The sequence below is a fragment of the Suncus etruscus genome, chromosome 16 (genome assembly GCF_024139225.1).
Source record: "Suncus etruscus isolate mSunEtr1 chromosome 16, mSunEtr1.pri.cur, whole genome shotgun sequence".
Classification (NCBI taxonomy): Eukaryota; Metazoa; Chordata; class Mammalia; order Eulipotyphla; family Soricidae; genus Suncus; species Suncus etruscus.
Genome location: NC_064863.1, coordinates 19,575,459 through 19,601,329, shown reverse-complemented (window position 1 = coordinate 19,601,329; position 25,871 = coordinate 19,575,459). Strand labels below are relative to the sequence as shown.

The 25,871-nt window shown below is 35.1% G+C and overlaps 1 protein-coding gene across 4 annotated transcripts in view; it reads left to right on the top strand.

Annotated features, from left to right (window-relative positions):
- PPARGC1A (PPARG coactivator 1 alpha) overlaps positions 1-25,871 on the top strand; it is a 729,356-nt gene that overhangs the window by 670,661 nt on the left and 32,824 nt on the right. For 2 of the 4 annotated variants that reach the window (XM_049789992.1, XM_049789990.1), the window contains 5 exons: positions 15,260-15,454; positions 17,466-17,588; positions 18,473-18,677; positions 22,735-22,780; positions 22,845-22,963. In XM_049789992.1, coding sequence (XP_049645949.1) covers positions 15,260-15,454; positions 17,466-17,588; positions 18,473-18,677; positions 22,735-22,780; positions 22,845-22,963 — 688 coding nt within the window. The remainder of the gene's footprint in view (positions 1-15,259; positions 15,455-17,465; positions 17,589-18,472; positions 18,678-22,734; positions 22,781-22,844; positions 22,964-25,871) is intronic. The other 2 variants (XM_049789991.1, XM_049789993.1) reach the window with 1 other exon arrangement.

The following is a 25,871-nucleotide window of genomic DNA, read 5'->3' as shown; positions in this document are numbered from 1 at the left end:
GACTTAACATGCTTCAGAAATCTGGTTCCACATTAAATTCTGAGATACCAAATCATTGTGAAGATAAACTTCTTATATTTATTATTTATTTATTTATTTGGCAAGTGTTTATTGGAAAATACTTGCATGTAGGGTTCAATCTTGGATTCTAAATGAAGCCTGTTTCTCTTGAGTGAAAGAAGGGTTAGGAATAGCAAAGAGGAACATTGAAAAGCCAACTTAATTTTTTTCACTTTAGATGTCCCCCCAAAGAGAGAAACCCTGGTCTTTTATTTTTTTAGCTTTTTTGGGGGAGCAGGGGATGGGTTGAACTATACCTGGCAATGCTCACGGCTTTCCCCAGGTTCTGTCCTCAGTTATCAGTCCTGAAAGTCTCAGGGGACAATATGTGTTAGCAGGAATCAAACTGGTAAAAAAAATTAAACTGGATCAAATTTACAAAAACGTAAGTCACATGCAATGCAAGTGCTTTAATCTGTGAATTATCCCTCCAGTCCAACAATGGCCTGCCCTAAAGACCTTTCACCATCTTGAAACAATGACAAGTTCTTCTCATTTTAATTCTACTTTTAGAATCTCACTGTCATCAGCTCCTTTGACATACCTGTGTCTTGACATCTTTGTCCTTAAAATAATATGGAGTTGGGGCCAGCGAGGTGGCGCTAGAGGTAAGGTGCCTGCCTTGCAAGCGCTAGCCAAGGAAGGACTGCGATTCGATCCCCCAGCGTCCCATATGGTCCCCCCAAGCCAGGGGCAATTTCTGAGCACTTAGCTAGGAGTAACCCCTGAGCATCGAACGGGTGTGGCCCGAAAAAAAAAAAACAAAAACAAAAACAAAATAATATGGATTTCAGGATCAGAAATATGTAGTCGCTCACTTTGGACATATATCTTGAATTGAAAAGTCTTAGAAGACTAATAACATTGATCTCTGGAATGGTATCTTCTGATCACTACTTGGGACAGAAAATAAACCAACAACATAAGTTGTGGGTTATTATGGGAATTTGTTATACATACTTTTTAAGGAGCCAATTTAAAATTATTGCCTTGGTCCAGGGTTAACTTAATCTGCTAATTTGCAGCAATAAAACTTTATTGGTATTTTCTGTTATATCTCCTTTCTAAATTGCTGGTGCTGCTGTTATGATTGATCAGTGTTACTGCATAATGTTTGCCAGATATTTTTTGTATCATTCCTTCTTATACCTGTTTCTGAACTCTTTAAAACAAAGAACCTTACTCAATGCAAATTTTCACCTTTGCACATATTCTTTTCTCTTGAATATACCTAGAACTTTTCTCTCTGAGTTAGTTGGTTCAAATGTCACCTGTCATTACATATTTATGACGTATAAGGTAAACATATGCTTATAAATATACACATTTTTCTAAAGTGTATAGGCTTTTTATATCTATCTGCTTATTATCTATCAGATATCTGCCATATGTCTATAATCTTCTACCTATTATCTATCTGAGATATCTTTATACTCATGGAAAGATATATTTTATTATCTTTTATCATCTTCATGCCAAACTTAAAAGGTAAATTTCTAAACAACAGGTGATAGTACTAAGGAGATGCATAATAAATATGTGTAATTTTCGCATATGTTTTGTAAGTGTGCATTTAAATATGATATGGTTTTTGCCTGCAATGTATATGTTGCCTATGGTTTTTTTAAACCTTGACTCATTTCAATACCATCAGGCATTTACATTAGTTATAAAAATAACTTATACAAATTGTAAGGATTACAAATTTTCTTGTATTCATTCTGAAATAACAGTTAATATATCTACATGATGTAGACCTCTATTAAGGAATTATTTTCCCCTATACTCCTTATTGATTGTATCACTTCTTTATCATAAAGTCTATTTTAAATATTGATTCAATCAAAAGATGTTTCTCCAATTATTCTATATTTTGTCTCACTAAATTTAAACTCAATCTCAGGCATGAGATAAGAATAATCAGAATTTTAATAAAATCATATATCAGTGTTCTCTTTGGACCAGGTACACTTCTATACAATTTTCATGGAGTAGCTCAAATGATTCTCAAAAAATCCTATAAGTTATACTGTTAAAAAACACTTTCTCAAGAATGAAAACTGAGACTGCATAGTTGTAAGAGATAAACTCAGGATCCAAACTCGTTAACCTATCTGCCTAGTCTATATATAACTTCACAAGACTATAAAAATCTGAAATAGCTTTTACCTTCATTTCTAAAGTTAAGCAAATTGAGGAAGTATGGAAATGTTTGAAAATCCAATGAAAATCTATAGAAGAATTATGAGCATGTAATCTATATAATACACCACAAAACCAAAACAAACTTTATAAAATGATGAGGATTGGGTGTCAAAAATGGTGGATGAGATGATTATCATTAAAAAGAGTCAAATGTATGCGATTAATTAGAATGAAATCCAGGGAGAAAATTACCAGTAGTTTGTAATCAACAAAGACAGTCTATAAAACCTCTCAGGACATTGCGTTGCATACTGAGAATAAGAATTCATGTAAAATAAGTAAAAATGTAAGTAATAACCATTAAAAGTTACTAAAAGTGTATGTCTTGGAATAAATCTAGCATACATGAAATTATAACATCTTTTTAAAATTTTTTAATTACTTTAAACACTGTGTTTATGAGGTAGTTCATAATATAGTTGTTTTATTTTATAGCTACAAAGTTATTCATAATTGAGTTTCAGTCATACAATGTACAACAGCGCTTACCAGTGTACATTTCCCTCCATCAATTTTCCCACTTTCTCTCTCAGCCTCTCCCTTGTCTGCCTATGGGGAAGACATTTTACTTTTCTCTCTTTCTCTCCCTCTCTTCTCTTTCTTTTTTAATTTTAGACACTGTGGTTTGCAATATTATTACTGAGAAGTATCAGGCCTATCACATTATCTGCTTTTAGTGCCCAATTCTTGTCCAGAGTGATCATCTCTAACTATAATTGTCCCCCACTATTTGAGACAGCCTTCCTACCATGGACATGGACATGGTCCTCCTAACTTTCATCTCTATTGTGTCTGGATATTATTACCATACTATAATTATTTTTACATCACACAAATGAGTGTGATCATTCTATGTCTGTTTCTCTTACTCTGGCTCATAAAATAACAGAATGTTATTATTTTATTGCCATTGAGTAGCATATAAATGAAGTTATAATTCCATACTACACAACTGTTAGGAAAAGTGAAGTCATGAAATTTGCTTGTATATGGATGGATATGGAGAATATCATGCTAAACTAGATGAGCCAGGTGGAGAGGGATAGAAACAGAATTGTCACACTCATTTTTGGGATGTAAAAAAATAGTATGGCAATAATATCTAGAGACAATAAAGATGAAAGCTAGGAGGACCAGCCCATGGTAGGAAGCTTCCCACAAATAGTGAGGGAGCGCAGTAGGAGGCACTAGAGTAGAGAAGGAGCCACTAATAAAAGTTAGCTAAAAGTGGATTAAAGACTGAGATGTAGATCCTATTCTATAAACTATATTCAAGAAAACAGGCAAAAAATTCATTTCTATTGGGGCTGGAGCAATAGCATAGGGGGTAGGAGACTTGCCTTTTACACAGCCAACTGGGATTGAGCCCTGGCATCCCATATGGTCCCTTGAGCCTGCCAGGAGTGACTCCTGAGCACAGAGCCAAGAGTAACACCTAAGCACCCCCAGGTGTGGCTCCAAAACAACCAAACAGACAGACAAACGCAAAGCTCCTTGCTGTTGACTCCAACAATTTGACTTCATTGGTAAGGAAAACAAAAACTAAACAAGCAATTGGTTTCATATCAAACCAAAAAGCCTCTGCACAGGGGAAAATATGGATCATGAAAACAAGCAAACAAAAAAATCCTACTGAATGAAAAAAAGTATTTGTATATCATACATAATAAAAGGCCAATATCCAGATATAGAAATTTAAAACTTTAAAGATACCAGTAAAAACTGGAATCATTTTTAAGTAAATAACACATTGAAAAGGGATCTTTGAGGTAGATATATGAAAAAGTAAAAGGGAAAACAACTATTCTAGTAGAGCAACAAATAATTCAGAATTCTAAAAAATAATTTATTTAGTAACATTGGACCAGCAACAAATAAGAGCAACTTCAAAGCAGCAGCTTCTTTCTACATGGAAGCCCAACTCTGTTCCTGAGATGTAATTCCATTTCCCCACCTTAGTTCTTATCTGTTGATAATTAACTGACATGCCTTTCTGACTCATTTACAAATATAGATTAGAATAGTACAAACTCACTCCCATTTTTGTTCTAAAAATCTGTTCCATAAAATTCCAGCACATAAGCAAAGGAAGTGAGAACAAATTTTTATCTGATATATCTTGTTTGATAACAAACTGTGAATCTCATTAGTGACATGAGTTTTGGGTTTAGTTGAAATAATGGTTATTTAAATAAAATAATAAACCGCAGCCTCATCAGAAGCACCCAATAAATGTCAGTTTCTGTTTACTACTATTTAATTAAAATAGTATTTGCTTTTATAATATGTGTAGCACTATTTACATGAACACAGAAAAGTGATGCTGGAATTTAAAATATTGGTTAGCATTTCTATCAATCTTAGCAACTGATTACTTTTACTTAGTTTTGGTCAAAGAAGACTGCAAAGTTTTGTTTTCATAGGAAAGCAGATTTTTAAATGGCTCCAGATTTCAAAATAGCCTGCACTCATTCTTCAAAATCTTCTGAAGACCAACACAAAATGATTCAACCTAACATATTAATCCAACGGTGTTCTCTACTGTAATTATTGTAAGAGAAGCAACACATTTCATTCTATATGCTGTGAAGCACACACGAGAAACAGCCCATTTGAGTGCACATTTGCCATCTGAAATTTAATTATATTGATCTATCAGCACAATTACATAAATACATACAATGTGCTCTTTAATATGTGCTTATTCTTTACATTAATAATAATATATATTCTCAGTATATAGATGAGTGTGTTTTGTCTAGTAGAATAATGAAGCTCATTGAAGTCCAGAGAGATTACACCATATTTTTTCTCCTGATTAGTGATCCTGGAGCTCCTGCATAGACAGAGAGTAAATTGTTCTGGCAGGATTTTTCTCCACAAACTATCTTGGCTCTTTTGAGATTTTGCAAATGGATTACTTGATGATGCATTCTAGTGTCCACCCTCATATCACAGTTGGGGCAATTCATCGCCACATTTACAAGTCCTGTATTGTTTCTTTCCTACGAAAGAAGGATATTGCATTGACTTATAGATTGATTTGTAGCTAATTTCAGAATTATATAGCTGTTACTCTTCATTTTTGCCTTTCTGTTCCACTAAGAATATATTGGGTGCTTTCTTGGCCCATAACTAATATATGAATAACGAATGCAGGTTAATTCTAAATCATAGCAAAAGATACATATTAAATATATAGATCTTCTGGATGGCATTGAAAAGAGGTGAAAATATCAAGACATTCAGCACCAAAAACTATAACAGGAGTATGAAAGCTTATATTGTTTTATTAAGAGTAGAGTTTTTGTCATTCTTTGAATTTTTCTTAGGCAGCTACTTATTTAATGCTCATTGTCTCAGCGATAATCAGAAAAGGCCTTAGTGCTCTGAATGCAGATAGACCATACATAAAATATATAAATAGATATTAAGTGATATGATTATATATACATATATACATATATATATTCACAATAAAATATGTCAATGGCAAAAATATCATCCAGGGATGTGTATAGAATGCGTCTGAACTAATGGGAAGGTCAACACTGAGAGGTGACATCTGAGCAAATGAAGCAATGAAAATTCATGTGGTCATCAGGAAGAAGAGCCTTCCAATATGACAAAACAGCAGGTGCAAAGGCCTGAGGTCAAATGTCTGGCATTTTTGTGGACTAGTGAGGAGGTCAGGGTAGTAGCAAAGGATTTAGAAAGATAAATGGCAATGTTGACAAGGTCAGATGATAGAGGTCTACTATAGGGCCACCAACATCTATTCCAGTTATCCAGAGATAGTCTGGGTTTACCCCCACAGTGGATATTTATTTAGAGTACTTCCTCCTGTTCTCAAAGGTGTTTGGGCTTGCTTGGTAGATTATATAGTGATCCTAGGTAAATAAGACATTCTTTGATGTTGAGCTTTTTATTTTGGAGACATGGGAAGTCATGGAGTATTTGTTGAGAAGGGAGACAAGAATTGTCTTAGTTTTTCAGGATCTCAATCTTGTTTTGAGTATAGACTATTGGGCTGGAATAAGATTTGACCAGGGTAAGTACACAGGAGTCAGTTAAGATAATCGTTTGGGATTATCACTGTAGCATGTATAGAGCCACTAGGGTTGAATTGCTCCATGTGAAACCAAGAAGGAGGTAAAGATGAATCTGGGCCCAGAATAGAGCCTTCACACCAATTTTGCATGTTCTATATTTTCCATAGAGAACTTTCTGTCTTAGTTTTAACTTGAGGAGGAGTGGCACAGTGGTAGGGCAGTTGCCTTGCATGCGGCTGACCTAGAGCAAACCTCGTTTCGATCCCCCAGCGTCCCATATGGTTCCCCAAGCCAGGAGTCATTTCTGACCCCAGAGCCAGGAGTAACCCCTAAGCATCACTGGGTGTGGCCCAAAACCCCCCAAAAATTAGACATGAAATACCTCCTTCATCCTTACCTCATTTAAAACAATACACAATAAATGTACAAATCAGGGTTTTCTTGGGTGTTTAGATTAAACCACTTTCTTTATGTAAAGATTTTTGTTATTCTTTAAAATAACCAATTTTACATGTTCAGAACTTGTTTCTTAACGCAAGTGCAGATAATAAGCTAATAAAGCAGAACCTTAAGAGAGAAGATTAACAGAGAACCTTAGCAGAGTAGCATCCATTTAATGCTTGCCTAAATAAGAATTATCAGGAATTAAGTGGACAGCAACAGATCTAAATATATCTACAATGGAATTCTTGTATTTGACTTTCACTTATTTTTATTTGATTCTTATTTTATATTTGTAGAGGTGTTTTCTGGTTTTGATCATTGCTTTCCTTGTTTAGGGTGGATAACTGGGAGAAAGAATGCAGGCGCAGAATATATACATAATACATATTACATACACATAATGAAATGTAAGAATACACTCGAGACACTCACATAGATTGTTTTAAATATGAGATGCCAACTTTGATTATGTTTGGAGGGCATGGTTTGCATTGATGTTTATAGACATATATATGCATCTACATTTGTTTTGTTTTTTGGTCACACCCGTTGATGCTCAGGGGTTACTGCTGACTCTGGGCTCAGAAATCACTCTTAGCAGGCTCTGGGACCATGTAAGGTGCTGGGTATTGAGCTTGGGTCCAGCCTGGGTCAGCAGCAAGCAAGGCAAACACCCTGCCACTGTGCCATCACTCTGGCCCCCACATCTACATTTTTAATTTTTTTATTTTATATTATTACATGTTATTTTATTGTTATTTATTCTGTTATTATTATTCTCATTATGTTAATTCTTTTTTAAGTAACATAACTATTTATAGGCATAGTAGTAAAATTAAGATCTGTGTCCTTTTCACTAATTGCCCAATCAGCAATCTTAAATTATACCAATTTTGGAATCTGATTGGGCAGTGTCACTTAATGTTTTTTTTTTTTATCACCTCTCTCAGCACTAAAAGAGGAGAAAAAGTTAATGCGTAAAAATGTAAGCAATAACCTCAAAAGAAATAATGCCCAGGATACAAGAGCCCCCCACTGAGTGGGAGAAACTATTCACCCAATACCCATCAGACAAGAGGCTAATATCCAAAATATATAAGGCACTGACAGAAATTTACAAGAAAAAAACATCTAATCCCATCAAAAAATGGGAGAAGAAATGGACAGACACTTTGACAAAGAAAAAATACAAATGGCCAAAAGACACATAAAAAAATGCTCTACATCACTAATCATCAGGGAGATGCAAATCAAAACAACTATGAGGTACCACCTCACACCCCAGAGATTGGCACACATCACAAAGAATGAGAACAAGCAGTGTTGGCAGGGATGTGGAGAGAAAGGAACTCTTATCCACTGCTGGTGGGAATGCTGTCTAGTTCAACCTTTATGGAAAGCAATATGGAGATTCCTCCAAAAACTGGAAATCGAGTTCCATACGAACCAGCTATACCACTCCTAGGAATATACCCTAGGAACACAAAAATACAATACAAAAATTCCTTCCTTACACCTATATTCATTGCAGCACTATTTACCATAGCAAGACTCTGGAAACAGCCAAGATACCCTTCAACAGCCAAGATACCCTTCAACATAACTGTGGTACATATACACAATGGAATATTATGCAGCTGTCAGGAGAGATGAAGTCATGAAATTTTCCTATACATGGATGTACATGGAATCTATTATGCTGAGTGAAATAAGTCAGAGAGAGAGAGAAAGATGCAGAATGGTCTCACTCATCTATGGGTTTTAAGAAAAATGAAAGACATTCTTGCAATAATAACTTTCAGACACAAAAGAGAAAAGAGCTAGAAGTTACAGCTCACCTCATGAAGCTCACCACAAACAGGGATGAGTTTAGTTAGAGAAATAACTACGTTTTGAACTATCCTAATAAAAAAATGTAGGCGGGAAATAGAAAGCCTGTCTAGAGTACAGGCAGGGATTGGGTGGGGAGGAGGGAGATTTGGGACATTGGTGATGGGAATGTTGCACTGGTGAATGGGTGATGTTCTTTACTTGACTGAAACCCAAACACAATCATGTATGTAATAAAGTTAAAAAAATGTAAGCAATAAACAGTTATAAGACTTTATATATATAATGTGTGATATAGTGCCTGATGGTTTTTACTGTTTTGATTATTTTCTGATCTATGTGACTGATAACAATCCATTCTATTCTGTATTTCTACCTCCAAGGAGCCATTCCTTATTCAAAGTCTTTGAGCATTAGGTTAGTGGGATATTTTATGGATTCTTCTTCAATAGGGATAGCAACTTGAGTGGGATATGAAGATTAGTGCTCTTTTGAATAAAAATGTTAGGTCATTCATGTTATTGATACTCATATTTGTGAATGATAGAAGCAAGAAAATCATAAATACAGCAGGGCACTTAAAGTAATAAAGAAAAGAAAGAGAGGGAAGTAAAGAGAATTGTTTCAGTGAGGATATTTACAATATTATATATCCCTTTCCTCAAAGGCCAAGACCAATCATAGTGTTAAGTGTTCAATAAATATCCAGTGAAGTGGTGGTAAGCAAAATGCTTTAAAGAAAGAAGCTAAGGAGCTGGATTGATAACACAGTGGTAGGGCATTTGCCTTGCATGCAGCTGACCTCGGTTTGATCCCTGGCATGCCATATGGTCTCCCAAAGCCAGGGATGATTTCTGAGCACATAACCAGGAATAACCCTTGAGCATATGAATATATCCCCCCCCCAAATTAAAAAAATTAAAAAAAATTTAAAAAAAGAAATAAAAAACTAAGCTTCAAATTTAGTTTCAATTATTAATCAATTGTTTTACTTCATATAAGAACTTTTCTCCTTTTTTCTGAATTCAGTTTGTTGACAATATATGCAGACCAAAATTTATACATGCACACTTATTTTTTGCCTTTTATTCATGAACGCAGGCTATAGAGATTTATGGTTTGGAGGTTCCTGAAAGGGATTCCTATAACCAATGATCTTTCCTGGTCAAATTCCCTTAATCTGTCCTCCATGTTTCCTTCTTATTTACTTCTACCCTTGATGTGGTCTAGTGTAACAAATAATCCCAAACAGTGGATAATCCAAAATGTCATTTATATTTGGCTTCAAAATTCATTACCAGATGTTACTCTAGCAGATTTCACTTCCTAATTAGGCCTCACTTAAAGTAAGAATTAATTTTGTCTTCATTAACTGCTTCCAAATCAGCAGGAAGGGGCAAGGAGGAAGCCCAATGCATGCTGGGTATTTGGAAGAAAGCTGGCCTAGAGCTAAAGTCAGAGGTAGATTGTATTGACTCAAATATGGTTATCAATATGATGGACATTTACATTGGAAATATTATTGAGCACCTTCATAAAGAATGTTCTGGTTTTAAATCATCCTCCCAGTTAATCACAAGTACATACAAATTCTGTAATAGAAATGGAGCAGATGTTAACTAACCTAAAATTTTGTGTATATAAAAAAATGGAGAGGCTCATGGAGGTTAAGTGACCTCTCACACAGATTGATCTCTGAGTAAACAGTACCTAAGACACTGAAAGTGATTAATACATGATAAGAGGACCCCACTGTTTCCTTCTTATTGATGATTTGAATAATGAGGAAGCTAGAATTCTCCTGGCCTAATTCACATTAACAGAGCTAAGATAATGAAGCTGTGATTAAATGGCTATTAAACTATTTTTATCAAACAGAGATCAAGCGAGTGTGAGAATCAGGGGACACAGAGTGTAATTGCAATTCTACAAGATGTGGAAAAAATTACTATCATAAGCAGGGCATGGTCCTTCCATAATAGCCTGCATTTAAAAATCCTTGGGCTACCACATGCAGTTTTCACTGTTTCTCCCTTCAGGTGTCAGCCTCTCAAGAGTCTCTCCTCTCCTTTTTAATTTGGTGGATTTATTCACTCCTTGTGTGCATTTGGTAGGTTGAGTGCCCTGGGTAACTAGTTGCAAGGTCTTTTGTGCCAGCTGTTTACAATGGAAGACACAGTTGTTTTTTTAATGGATTCCAAAATTCAGGACACTTAAGTGGATAGAATCTACCATTTTCCAGTGATGCCTCTTTGTTGTTGATTTTTGGGGCCAATCCTAGTGGTGCTCAGATTTTACCCCTGACATACACACTCAGGGATTACTCCTGGTAGACTTAGGAGACTGTATGGGTTACTCGGGATCAAATTGTCATCAGCTGCATAGAAGGCAAATGCCCTACCTACTTACTGTACTATCATTCTGGCCCACCTGGTGTGAATACAGTCAGAATAGGTCATGCAGTATAGCTGTGTCCCCTCATTCCCAAAGAGCACCCTGGATCATTCTCATGTGTTGCCTGGAATGATCATTTCTGAATGTCATAGCATTGTTTCAGAATTGTTGCAACTTTCTAAATTATGAATTGTTCATATTAGGTGGATTTAGAGAGTCTGGATCTAGGCACCTCTTTACATCCTGAGTGAATTTTTTAATGTTTCTTCTTTTTTCCTGGAGAACCCTTAGAGAGTGACCTGTAACCATCATACATGTCTTTATTTAAATTGGAAGAATAGCAGCAGATTTACATTGTGTATAGAGAAAAAGCATATACTAGCCACAGTGTCCAGTGCAATATTAGCCTATATTTTAGTATCCCCTCTCTGTTGCTCTCAGAGCTCAAACAGAGCCTGAAGTGAGAACCATAGATCACCATGAATTTTTCTCCCCTCTAAGCTTTTCTTTTTCATCTTCTGTAGGGTTAGAACAAGCAGGTTTCTTTTTTTCACAGAACTTTTGAATAGTTCAAAGAGATAGGAAGGCAGGTCTTTGGAAGGCATTCCTGCAGGGGTTTGTTCATAGGATGTCTCCCACAAACAAACATGCATTGGTTAATGTGCTTTGCAGGTGATGATTTGGATTTATTTTCTCTATAAATTGGAACTGAAGCAATATTGGGAAGTAATATTCACTTTTCACAGCCTTTTTTTTTGTCATATCCATTCTTTGGGGAACTTTGGATTGTTGAATTTACCACAATGAGAGGCAATGTTCACTCAACTTTACATGAAGAAGGATGTTGAGCTTTACAACAGGAATGTCATGAGTGAAAATCCAACTTATGTTTTAGTCTTCTGTAAGATAAGAAGATGCAGAAAAGTAAAAGCAGTATCTTTTTTCCTTAACTCAAGAACAACTATTCAAAATATATGGTCCTGGAGGATTGAGTTATTGAGTTACTCAATTTTATAAAAGATAACTAAAATATTTATTAATCATTTCTAATAGGCATTATCAATTATTATAGCTCTACTGGACTATCATGGGTTAACACCACATTGCCCTACCCTCACACCCTAACACAACATGCACATCCACAAACAATACATATCTTCTATTTTACAAATACTCAATGCCCATTGTGGTTCTATAACAGAGGAGAATTAAAATAGTTGGTGGTTTAATCAGAGTTTATAAATTAATTATGACTTTATCAAACTTCAATACTTCTGCCATTGTATTTGGTTTACATTCATCCAGGCTTATTAAAGAAATTGGAGAAAACTAGTTAATTTAAGTGTTCTTTGTCATTTTGACTTGATTGGAATTATCATGGTTTGTTTACACTAGGGATAGAACTAAGGCGCTATTGTATTATGTGATTGAAAGCAAACACAGGCTTGTAGTATTGCTGGAAAGCCAAACACAAAATTTAAATGGGGATAAACAAAATGACTCATTTATTGGTAAACAGTCTTAACTCTTTTTTTCTGGAGCTATTTTTAAACTTCAGTGAAATAACTTTCTGAAAATTAGCAAACGTTAACAATTATCCAGTTTATTAAAAGTGTGTCTATGTGTGTGTGAAAGAGTATGTGGCTGTTTGAGATCCTTTTAAAGATTTTTATTTGATAGAAAAGTTTTATGACTTAAAAGTATAATTATTTCATTTAAATATAAAATAATTTATATAAAAATATTTAATTTAATTTAAATAAAAATAATTTAAATATAAATGTTGATCAATATTTTAAAGTTGTTGTGTGAAACCCCAAACTTAAACCAAAGGTAGGTGGATAGAGAGAGAAAGTACAGAGGTATTTGTATGCAGCAGACCCAGGATCAATCCCTGGCACTGCACATGGGCCTTTGAGATCCATCAGGAGTGATCCCTGAACATAGATCCAGGAATGAGCCCTAAGCACAGCCAATGTGGCCTTAAAGCAAAATTAATTAAGTCAGAGTAGTACTAGAATCTTTGGATATGAGATCATTATCGTGGGCAGAAAACAGTTATGCTTTACTTTTCTATATTATTAAGAATGATGACTATAAACTCAATAAACCTTTATTTTTACGAAATTTAGAAATTTTTTCTTTAAAAATCTAGTCCATTTCCAGAAGGAAGTGATGTCACTTTAGAGCATACATTTGACCCTTCTGATTAGGATTTATCTTCTGCAGAAAAAATCTCAAACTCATACAGTTATTTCATCCTGGGTACTCAAACCACTTCCCCGAATATATTACACATGGGGACTTTAAGAGATACATGATGCAAATGGGCAAAAATGTCAAATAAAGACCAGGCAGAGTACAAATGGCTTTGTGGTGCGAATGCAAAAGGAAAAGAAGTTGTAGTTTTATTCCTGCATGGAGCAAAACTTATCAGTAATGAGGGAAAACAATTTCTGGGTGAAAATAGAATGTATACGTGATAAAGGCCTGCCTAATTTCTCTAGTAATACAATTTGATTTTCTGATTAGCTGTCTTTTCTGTGATTCTTGTAATTTCGTCAGGTCAATTAACTGGAGTTCAGTGCTAGAGAGAAAGGAAGTGTGGGCACTTCTAGCTTCATTAGATGTCAGCGGCTTAGATGCATTTTGTAATAGAATCTGTGTGGGATAATTTAGCTGATATTGTTAATGTCATAGCATACAGAACTTAAAAAAAAGACTTATGAAGCAGGTCACACTGAACAAACAATGTGAAGAGCTGAAAGAACAAAGAGAAAGTGATCCATGTAATATATAGTGTAGGTAATAAATGCTGATCAATGAAATACAGCAGATAAGCAATGCCTATCTGTGCGATCTCCTGGCATTGATGCGGATGGCCCAGGTTCTTAGAATGTAAATGTGTCTGTATTAGCAAAGTATGTAAAATAAAATCTCTATTTTGAAACGTGTTTGTATACATTACTGAAGCAAAGAGTCTCTGCTCATAGAACATAGCTTCTATGTACTTTTAATCCAGTGGAATGATCTTAGATGGTCTGAGATTTGTCTTGAGTTTTTTGATTGTTTGTTTTGTTTCTTCAATACCTATAGTTGGTCTTTAAAAACAATTACAAAATACATAACCAAAGTTGAGCTTTCTTAGGATATATTGGAGTAGATGAATATGAGAGATGGAAAAAGAAATAGGCCGTGTCTGCAGTAGCCCTTTTTAGAATTAATGTTGTATTAAGAGTCATGCCTCTTGGGGCCGGGCGGTGGCGCTAAAGGTAAGGTGCCTGCCTTGCCTGCACTAGCCTTGGACGGACCGCGGTTCGATCCCCCGGTGTCCCATATGGTCCCCCAAGCCAGGAGTAACTTCTGAGCACATAGCCAGGAGTAACCCCTGAGCGTTACCGGGTGTGGCCCAAAAACCAAAAAAAAAAAAAAAAAAAAAGAGTCATGCCTCTTGACACAGAAATAAATGCATGTAAGAGACTTACTAAGGCAGACTCGTTTTAGTGACTGACCAATTTGAGGTAGTTCCAAAGTTGAAGTCTGAAGCATTGCTACCCAACTCAGGAAATCAAGAGAACCAGCAGGTTTTTGTTTTTGTTTTTTGTTTGTTTTGTTTTGTTTTTGGTGGTAAAAAGTCCTAAGTTTGAATTTTGGAGATGAGGGAGCTATTATCAAGTAGAAATGTCCTGTAGGCAGCTATAGATTTATGAGTAAAGTTGGGAGAGATGTCAGGAAGCGAAATAAATGACTGTGGAGTGTTCAGTGATGAGATTGTAATTGAAACTATGAAAGTGTAGGGTTGCTTTTTGTCTGCATCCAGTTTCTGCTGATGTTCAAAGAGAGGGTTATCTAAACTTTTTGGTGGTTGTGCTATACAAGAGATTGAGATACTATATCTAAAAATAAAATAGAAGATGATTAAAATTCTCTTCAGCCCTGAGATTCTCTAAATCTTTATTAAGGAAACATGACTCAAAATTGTGAAAAACAATTGTGCACATAATACCATTTTCTACAACAGTTATAAGTACTATCCTCACAAACTATTAACCTGGGTGGCTCAACCATCAGAAGTTGGTGGAGCAGAAATATTAATTAGTTTTGTGATTCTGCTAACCAGGGAATATGGACTATCAGGAAGACGCCCTTCTTATTGTGGCTGTATTTACAATTTACTGATTTTTTAGCTAAACCTGTTAATTTTAACCTGATTCACATACCAATGTCAATTCAGTTTTATTTATTTATTTGTTTGTTTATTTATTTATTTTTAGAAGATAGATGAAGAGAATGAGGCAAACTTGCTAGCAGTTCTCACAGAGACCCTGGACAGTCTCCCTGTGGATGAAGACGGATTACCCTCATTCGATGCACTGACAGATGGAGATGTGAACACGGAGAATGAAACTAGCCCTTCCTCCATGCCTGACGGCACCCCTCCGCCTCAGGAGGCAGAAGAGCCGTCTCTAGTAAGAACCCTTCCTACTGTTTAACAGGAATTGGAGGTGCCCCTGGCTACCCGCTGCATGGGTATGATGTTGTAACAATAAGGTTTGGATTTTATTTATTTTTATTTTTATTTTTTGGTTTTGGGGCCACTCCCGGCAATGCTCAGGTGTTACTTTTGGCTCTGCTCTCAGGAACCCTTTCTGATGATGCTTGGGGAAGCATAGGAGAGCTCAGGGATCAAACTTGGGGGAGTGGTGAGCAAGGAAAGTGCCCTACCCACTGTACTATCTTTCCATCCCTAGATTTGGATTTTTAATTTAGAGGGATGCCTAAACAATGTCCAAGCTCACTCCTAGTTGCACAGTTGTGGATTCTGTATTTAAAACTGTGGAGGATGCAATCTATGCCATCTTCCATTTGTAAACAACTACCTTTTGCTATTTCTGTGCCTGCATTTTTACTTGAGGCTATTAATCATGATCACCATAGAAATATATAAAATGTGGATAACCAAAAATGGTTTATCTAAAGATTTACTATAATTTTAAATTACAGTTTCTATGAAAAATTATTTATGTTGCCTCTTGTTTTAATGTGTGCCATCAACATACCTGTGAATTTTAAATTTGTGTGTATTATTTATTGTCGCATTTTCTATTTTTATTAGTATGCATATAGGCTGTATTTTTTATTTTCTGAAGATGTAGCCATTAATAACCCATCTCTTTTTATTGGAGATTTAGTATTACTGCCTATTTTTCACTATAATAAGCTATATAATCATTGGTATACTTGTAATTTTAGTTTTCACATTTTGAGAAAAAAAAACCTGTTCTCTATTCCAAGAGGGCTGCTTATAGTTTTATTCTTAGAATCAAATGGGAGAAGGTAGACCAAGGGATTTACAAGATTTTGGATCCATAATTCTTAGGAAGATTGAAAAATAATAGCACATTTGCAACCCAAGTTGCCTAAATTTATGTTAGGCAATGAAGCACTGAATTTGTTGGAACTGAAGAGTGAATTTTCTTTTCAATGCAGCGCTTGACAAGAATTTTATTAGTTGTAAGACACAGTTTACCTTCTCATCTATGGGAGCCATTTGTCATTTTCCATAAATTTCATTTAAGAGCACACAATGTAAATTATGAAGTGTTATTCTCCAAACCTGGGTATCATGCTTCAGTGTGCCTTTTGGAGGTTGTTTCTCTCCCTTCTCCATGGTATTCAGTGCTAAAAACACGTCATGACAACCTAAGGAGATTCTATTTATGTGCCTCTGCATTTAAAGATCTCTGGTGAAGAAGAAAAGATTCCTTCAGTAACTGTTACTTATTCCCAATTTGTTCGTTGTCAGTATCCCTGATTTTATTTCTTTACTGATGGCAGGCGATTTTCATTCATTGAGTTGGTTCCACTTAGAGGGCTTGTTCCGTCAGTGAGTGAGTCAGTCAGTCAGTTCTACAGTTCTTTATGGTAGACCATAAAGTTAAGGAAGAATTGAGGTCCAGGGACCGTAGATGTGTTTGATTTTCTGATTAATTACTTAAACACTGTCTTGTAGTGACAACTGCTTTATCAAATATTCTTGGAATCAGTTCATCTTTTTTACTTGATTATGAAATACAGTTCAAAGATTCAAAGAAACTTTTCATTTGTTACCACTTGATTAATTTCGGTTATTGAGGAAGCGAATGTACTCCCTAGGTTTTCATGTAGCAAGGCAGCCTTGCTCATTGACTAGTTATTCAGAAATACTTGTAAGGAGATTCTTTTGCCCAATTTTTTGCAAAAGAAAAAAATAGGGTAGACAAAACTGAGTTTTGAACAGCCAGCGCATTTCAAGTCGGTAATACCATGCCAAACTTTTTCTTCCTTTTTAAAAATACATTTCTCTTAGCACTGTTGCGCTAAGGTGTGATCCCATTAATTTTCATGACTAAAATAGTGAATTTTAGTTTGACTTTTTTTGTGTATGCTTAAAGGTATGTAACATCTCTTGCTTTTTTCTCTCCCCCGCTATGTTTCCAGCTTAAGAAGTTATTACTGGCACCAGCCAACACTCAGCTAAGTTATAATGAATGCAGTGGTCTCAGCACACAGAACCATGCAAACCATAATCACAGGATCAGAACAAACCCTGCAGTCGTTAAGGTACAAATGTCAACTTTTTTACTTTAGGAGGGAAAGTCATAATGGATCTTAGCCAGACACTCTAAAGTCCGTGATTGGTTTATAGAAATGAATTCAACTCACATCCTATGGGTACTTGCTTGCAGAAGAGTGAGGCTGACTTTATCTTTTGGAAGAATGCAGCTCTCTAGCTATTTAAATTGCACAATAAAGTTCCTTTCCTCTTGGTCTTGGTGTAATTGCAATGGAAGCTCCCACTGTCCGTCATTCCTCACCCACTTTATAAATACATTCTGAAGTGTGGGCTCCGGTCGAATTTGCTGATCAGTCGGTATTGTCTATAGAGACTTGAAGAAGTGGGATTGCCATTTTGCCAGCTGTCAAACCTGAGAAAGACGGCTCTGGCATCCCCGCCAAAGATCTATCTCTGCCATTAATTGGATGGAATGCTGGCAATGACATAATTCGGTTAGCGGGCTGTATTAAACAATGTTTGTCTTGCCATTCACTGTGAGTGAAAACGGAGCGTTAAGGGGGTACTTAAGAGAATTGTGAATACTGGGCTTCAGTAATCAGTGGCAAATTAAGGTTTAAACCAGCTTTTTTTTTTCTCTCCCCCCTCTTTATTCACAGTAAAGGCGCTGTAGGGTCTTGTTAGTTACATGTTGCTGAATAGGAACGTTGAAATGTAGGAGAAATAAAATAAAAAGCTGCATAAATGTCATTTAGGAATTTTAAATGTAATTTTCTTTCCTTGTTCTGCAAACAATTATTCACAGCTCATAGATCCAGTACACTTAGACTGAACACTTCATTGAAAATCTCATCTCTTCAGAAAACCTATATCCATTCTGATAAGGTTCAGTTCCCTAATTTTTAGCTTTCTTTCTGCCTTTTTTTATAAGACCGAGAATTCATGGAGCAATAAAGCAAAGAGCATTTGTCAACCTCAAAAGCCACAAAGACGTCCCTGCTCAGAGCTTCTCAAGTATCTGACCACAAACGATGACCCTCCTCACAGCAAACCCACAGAGAACAGAAACAGCAGCAGAGACAAAAGCACCTTTAAAAAGAAGTCTCACACACAATCGCAGGCGCAGCATTTACAAGGTAGGTTGGAGAGTTAAGTAAATGCAGGCTGGGAAGATGGGCCCTCTGTGGCAGAACCCCTGGGTACCAGGGAGAGAAGGTCCCTACGCCATGCTGAGGCTGCAGGATTCAGCACTTTATCCTAGATGGGAGGGGAAAAAAATCTTTCTCCCACACAGGTTAGCCATATCCTATTCAGCTGATGTGAAGCCTCATTTTCAGTCACCAAAAGGCTGAAATGTTAGCCGGGCTAGGGGTAGAGGCTTTGCAACATCAGATGAGGGTCATAAGCATCTTCAAATTGCTGAGATCACTGAAGTGCTGGAAACTGGGCCAGTCAGTTCATTGATGAGAGTTTTTCAGTTTTGTTTAGTTTTTTCTTTTCCTTCCAATAATGGCAACAAGGAAAAGGGGCATTGTTGATTTGCCATGTTAATCTTAAGAAGTCATGTACACACCATCTCTCCCAGTGATTGAGTACATCTGTTATTCTTTTACTTTCTTATATTTTTACCACAGATTTTTTGAAATTACAGGAATTACAATTATATATATATATATAAAATAGTGTCTAGGAACAGGAAGATGGTACAGCAGATGATTCTTGCCTCTTACATGGCCATTAGGTTTTGGCACTGCATATGGCCGCTGAGTATCACATTCAATGTGCCTTGAGCACTGCTGAGCCTACTAGTGTGGCCCAAAATCGCCCCAAATTAAACATTTCTGTGTGTGTGTGTGTGTGTGTGTGTGTGTGTTTGAGAGAGAGAAAGAGAAAGAGAGAGTTTAAATCCTCTTATATTGTTAGAAGATCAATTCTGGGGCAGATCAGAAATGAGTTGTGAAAACCTCTTTGGCAATGATATAAACTCCTCCATTTTGATTCTATTTTCTTGATGCTTTGAAATATTGTAGACTTACAGGAATATTACAGATTTCAGCTCTATGAAACAAATGAAGTTTGTTCTAAGGGAACATCATTTTGTTGTTCTGGGCTTTGAAACACCCACATTTTTTACCTCTTATTTCCCCAATCTGTCCCACCAGTGGCAGAGGGGCCTGTAGTCCCTGATGTTTCTCTACCATGCTTATTTCCTATAAGTTTTCCTTCTCAGTATTCTGTATTTTTCTCATCCCTATTTTACCAGAACCCAGGACTTTCAGGAACCTTGCTTTAATGTTTTAACTTGACTTTCCGATTGGTTTCCCTTGGTGGAGAGCTTGCTATAATTTTGGGAACTACTTACAAAAATAAGCAAGGTGCTCACTTTACCCTGCTCAGCCTTCATCTGAAGTCATATAACCCCCACACCCCAAGATTGGAACCAATATACAATGGGGTCAATTTGTGTTAACAGATTCCCATGTGGTGAAGTCAACTTGATTTGCTCCAGCATGTTAAGCAGAGAACTCACTAAAACATTCTGGAGTAGAATTTGAGTCTCGGGTCCCAAGGAACCCTAAGGTTCACTAATTGCCCAAGAGGCACATGTTTTAAAATGTGTTTTTTTAAAGTCGATGATTTTTGAGAATTACTATTAATGGTTTAAAATATTTTATATTCATTTTTGAATTTTTTGCATATGACTGAGATCTATTCTGAGAATGAAAGATTCTTTAACTGAAACCAGCTATTTTAAGATATGTGTTAGTAACCAGGTATATAAAATTTGTCTCAGGGCCAGAGAGATAGTACAGAGGTTAAGGTGCTTGTTTTGCATGCAGATGTACCTAGGTTCAAACCAGGGCACTACAGAGCAAACAGGAACATAGCCAGGAATGATCTCTAAGCAAAAAGGCAAGAAGAATGCCCTGAGCAATCAAATGTGACCTGGGGGAAAATAATCTTGTACTAGAAAAATATCTTTTGGCAAAACCAAAGTACCCCAACCCAAAATAATAAAGACTCAATTTTAGGTATTTGTTAAGTCTTTTAAAAATGCATAGGTTGTTTATATTTTCAATAATCAGCAGGAAATATATACTCATCCCCAGGGAATATTTAAATTATTCATAATTTAAGAGTAGAACAACAAGTGAGCAATTAAAGATTGTAACCCAGAGGATCCACTGAAGTTCCTTCCTAATGGTTTACACCCCTCTCCCAGAGCTTCCCATGTGTTGTCTGTAAAATGTGCTGCCAGGAACGTTTTTGGGTGGCTGGTTTCTTAGGAAAATGGTTTGGCCTTTGATTCAGCCTGGTGTTGGTTTCTACTTTATTAGTTTTTCATTCATTTGCTAATGCAGTCATTCATCAAAAAGAGCCTAAATCTGCATGAGAAAACTATATTCCTGACCTCAAGAGTCTCTGAGTTATTACAGGAGTATGGATTAAACTCTTTGTAGACCAAATGAATACTCCTGTAAAAGCATTAGTTGGTTTTAAAATTAGTTCCTGTGTGTGTTTTGAGGCTGAACCTTTTCTATGACAATCATTTTCAGGTTGACTTTGGTCTCATAAAATATGGACGTTTTTCTTCTTGCATGGCCCATGACCTGACCTTCACCCAAGTATAAGAGATGGAGATGGGCATGCCTTCCTTTCTGTATTTCAAATAACCTTACTTACAACTTGATTACTGGAATTTTAGTGGCTATTTATTTTTCAGTAAATTCCGGTTGGGTAACAAAAGAAAGAGATAATATAGAACCTGCATACATCAACCAAAGCATGAGTTGGCCTTCATAAGATCTGGTCAAGTTCCTTCCTAAGTGTATCAGACATGTAAACCATTTTTTTAAAGCAAAGTCAGTTCATACGTATAAAACTAATCAGTAAATGTTCCCAATTTATAGAAGACAGCATGAGCTTCATATTTGTGGAAACATATTGGATAAATAATAAGCCATTCAATTGTTTAAAAATTTACAAATTAAAAATGAAAATACTATTTATCCAAGTAGAGTACCTAATTTCAGCCTCATTTGACATAAATAATATTTTCACATTTCAAAGGACCTTAATTACTGGGGCTGATTAATTTACTTTAAAATTTGTTGAATGCAGTTCTTTTTAAGAATAGGAGAAAAGAAGCTTATTCTTGCCAACTCTGCCAGTTGCTAGTTTTATGGTCCTAGAAATATCTTCTAACATCTTAAGGTCTCAGGTTTTTCATCCATAAAATAAGAAAGTCTTTTCTACAGACCTTCGTAGTTTCAAGTTTCTGATTTTCATTACATAAATGACCTTCTGAAAGTAGAAAAAAATGAAATAAACCTACATACATATAAAGATATTGCTTAGAGATAAGCATAGTTCTATACATTATATGTGGATGTTTATCCCAAGTCCGTTTCTCACCTTCTTTTCCCCTCCTTCTGTTCAAAATACAAGACTGCCAAGGAGAAGCAATTGAAATTTTGGAGTGAGAAGAAGATTCTTACTCCATTCTTCATAATTGGGAAATGCCTCCTGTAGGAGGTAAGATTTAGGAAGCATAAAAAGAAATAGATGAGCTCTCTTTGCAAGTGATATAGGTCTCTCAACTAATAAAAATGATATCTTTCTCTTAGTTGTCTGTCAGATTTAAGGATCTGAACCCTTTTTGACCATTTGTGGTCCATATCCACAATTTGTCATAATCTCTCAAATTAATTTTCAGTGAATGGGATGGTTATTGCTTGAGCTTCGGCCTCATAGAAATAGCCTATTCTCGAGGCTAGATATAAAATTATACATTTGAGGAGAAAAGTCAACTGAATATTCATAACGTTCTGTCATCTTCTAGCTACACTGCTGTTTTCTTGTCTAAACAAACCGTGTACTGTATTCCAAATTAAAACAGAAAACATTATTTCTCTCTGATGGTATGATGAAAATTTTGTATCCTTAACTGGGATGCGACATTTTGAGAATTCTGTTTTTGTCTGTGTTTTCAAATGATAGTTTGCTGATGCAAATGTTTGAATTTGTTTTAACATAAAACAAATGGACTCATGTCTGACTTTGATCCAATATGCAGGGAGTTCCTTTCATTAGTTTTTCAGATTCCAGTTTCCAACCTGACTGTAGTAGAAAAAAAAATAAATCTCAAAAACACTCAATATTTCATAATTAGTTTCCTTTTTTTCCCTTTAGCCAAACCAACAACTTTATCTCTTCCTCTGACCCCAGAGTCACCAAAGTAAGTATTAAGAAGTGTAATCATTTTCAGAAAGGGAAGGGGAATCTAATACATTTGGCTACAGCAACTCCATTTCAGTTTATTTTTATAAATGTGCCATATCTTCCAGTGACCCCAAGGGTTCCCCATTTGAAAACAAGACTATTGAACGAACCTTAAGTGTGGAACTCTCTGGAACTGCAGGTAAGCCTTTATATTTGTGTGTGCTTTATATTTTTGTGTGCTCTTGTGTGTGTGTGTGTGTGCACGAGTGTGAATTGTCGACTTTGTTCTCTACATGATTAGTTAAATTATAAAGAGGAACAAGTAATGGTGGCTACAAAGTTAACTAAAAACTACTAAATATTTTTAGTTGCTTATTTGTTTCTAAAGAGAAGGTACTTAGTGTTTCTTAGAGCTAGGCCAGACCCTGCAATGTATATAATTGATTTGGATCCTCAACTCAATTGAAGATTAAGGCAACAAAACTGGAGTAGGGGAAATTAACATTTATTGATCTTTTAATTACTAAATATGCCAGGCATTAAAGTAGTCTCGGATAATTTTACAACAACTTCATGAGGATCATAGTAGTTTTCTCATTTTTAAGAGGAGAAAATATGATTCAGAGATTTGCCCAAGATCACCGATCCAAAGAGCAAGGAACAAGGGTTCAAATATGTTTTTAATTATTCGCATTGCTTCTTGTAATATTTTCTAACTTTCTATAATACACAACACTATAATGCTCTTTTGTGTGTTACCACTTTTCATCTATTCAGAAAAGGAGGAAAAAAATACTCATCTACCAAAATAAATGTTCTTATATATTTTAAAACTAAATCAGTTTCATTCACCACTAAGACTTTTGAACTCATTTGGCTCAGCTGTATTTTATTCTGAAGTAGGGAGAAACTACGAAAGCTAAGAACCCCCTGAAAATCCATTAATCCAAAAGGTCCAAGGCAGACTTCTTAATTGCTCATATTACCTTTGCAGTCAGTACTCTGATGTGGATACTTGGACCTCACCAGGTAGTAAGTCTTAAGATGTCTGAACAAGAGGTCCCGTGGCTCTGGCCATTGCTGATAAGAGTAAAGTAGAAAGTTGAACAAGCTGCTTCAAGCAGAACTATGGTACCTACACACACCATGGTCATTGTCACTAAATTTAATTTCACACCTTGCAATTGTGAGTTACCTCTTTATTAAGGTCTATTGCATGATTGCACAGTATCTGGTCAAAGTGCAGTAAAGTGACTTTCATGGTATTTATATTATATGTACATCCTTTTTAAAATTTAAAGTATGTGAATATATGGTTGCATATATCACACAATGTATACTTTTATGAAGTCATAGCTGTGCATATTATTAACTTATAAACATATATAACCAGATAGATGGGCATATATGTTCACTTATAGGCTTAGGTACATACAATTTCTAAAATAAATAATAATTATGTATGAGTAACTTATACATTTTAAGTATATTTATACACATTTGAGTTCTGATATGATCAATGAAGATAAACATTTTATAGCTTTATCTAAAAAGTTTATTAAGGTAGATATATTTTGTATTTTAATAATACATTTCAATATACACTTAAATGTAATTTTATTGATTTATTTTTAAAATTATTATTATTATTATCTAGATTCTGATAGACGATAAAGAGTTTTATTTTGAAATGAAGGGTACATCATTGGCATCCATCCTTAGATTGACCATTAGTGTATATTAGTGTTCATCTTTTGTTCTTGCTCTTTGAAGAAAAATAATTAATGTCTGTGTATTAGACTGAATGCAGACTTCATTTTACATTTGTTTATGAATGATAATAGGTTCTAATATTTTCCTAGTATAATCTGATATAATGCACTTATAACTATGCTAGCCCTTTTTTGGTGACAAACTTTTTTTTCTTTTTTTTTGGTTTTTGGGTCACATCCGGCAGCGCTCAGGGGTTACTCCTGGCTCTATACTCAGAAATAGCCCCTGGCAGGCACAGGGGACCATATGGGATGCAGGGATTCGAACCACTGTCCATCAGCATGAAAGGCAAATGCCTTACCTCCATGCTATCTCTCTGGCCCCTTGGTGACAAACTTTTATTGAGAAAGCTTTCACTATATATTCTAGTAACAAGTTTTAAATATTTATATTAAATAATTAATTTTCACTTTGCTCTGATTAAAAATACTATTAGCTTATGGAAAAAGTCTTAGGAGTACAAATTATAAAGTATTTATAGTTATAAGACAAAAATATCAATGAATTTTCTATGATACTTATATTCATTTGTAGTAATTTTGCATAATTATAATATAATTATGTAATTAGTAATATAATATTGTCCCTTAATATCTGAAGATACTGATTCCATGATTCCCAGAGAGGTCTAAATTTGTAGCTGCTCAAAATCCTTATGCAATATAGTATAAGAGTCACATGTTATCAATGCATTTTTATCTGTATGTTTTAACTCATCACTACCTTTCTTATAATGTCCAATAGATTCCTATGTTATGCAAAAAGTTGCAATTCTGTATAAATTAGCGAATAATGACAAGAAAATATGTCTACATGTTTAGTATAGATTCCTAGACCTTATAACACTGAATTTGAGCACACAGAATCAGCAGAAACAGAGAGAAGGCAACCTCTGCATCTTGATTTTTCAATAAATATTTAATAGCAAACTTTTTTTTACTATTGTAGACTATTCCTAAGTTTTTAATGTGCCATATTAACTTCATCTTATCTTAGGTACAGCGAAGTTTAACTTGTTAAAAAATAAAATATTTGCTATTAAATTCCTATTGTTATATCCATATTTTAACCCCATAGAAATTTCTTTATAAATTTCTTAAATTTTAATTTTCATTTTTAGTTCCTATGTAGTTATTGGTACTTCCTTTGAAAATATGTATCTTGGGGGCTTCTGATATAGTTCTTAAAGGGGTTTTTAAAGGGGTATTATAATTTACAATCCAATTGGTATTATACTTGATTTATTATATCTTTGCTGGCATTTGTGCATTTTCATTTTTAAAATAAATTTCTATTTTTGGACACAAATATTTTATATAAAAGTATATTTTCAG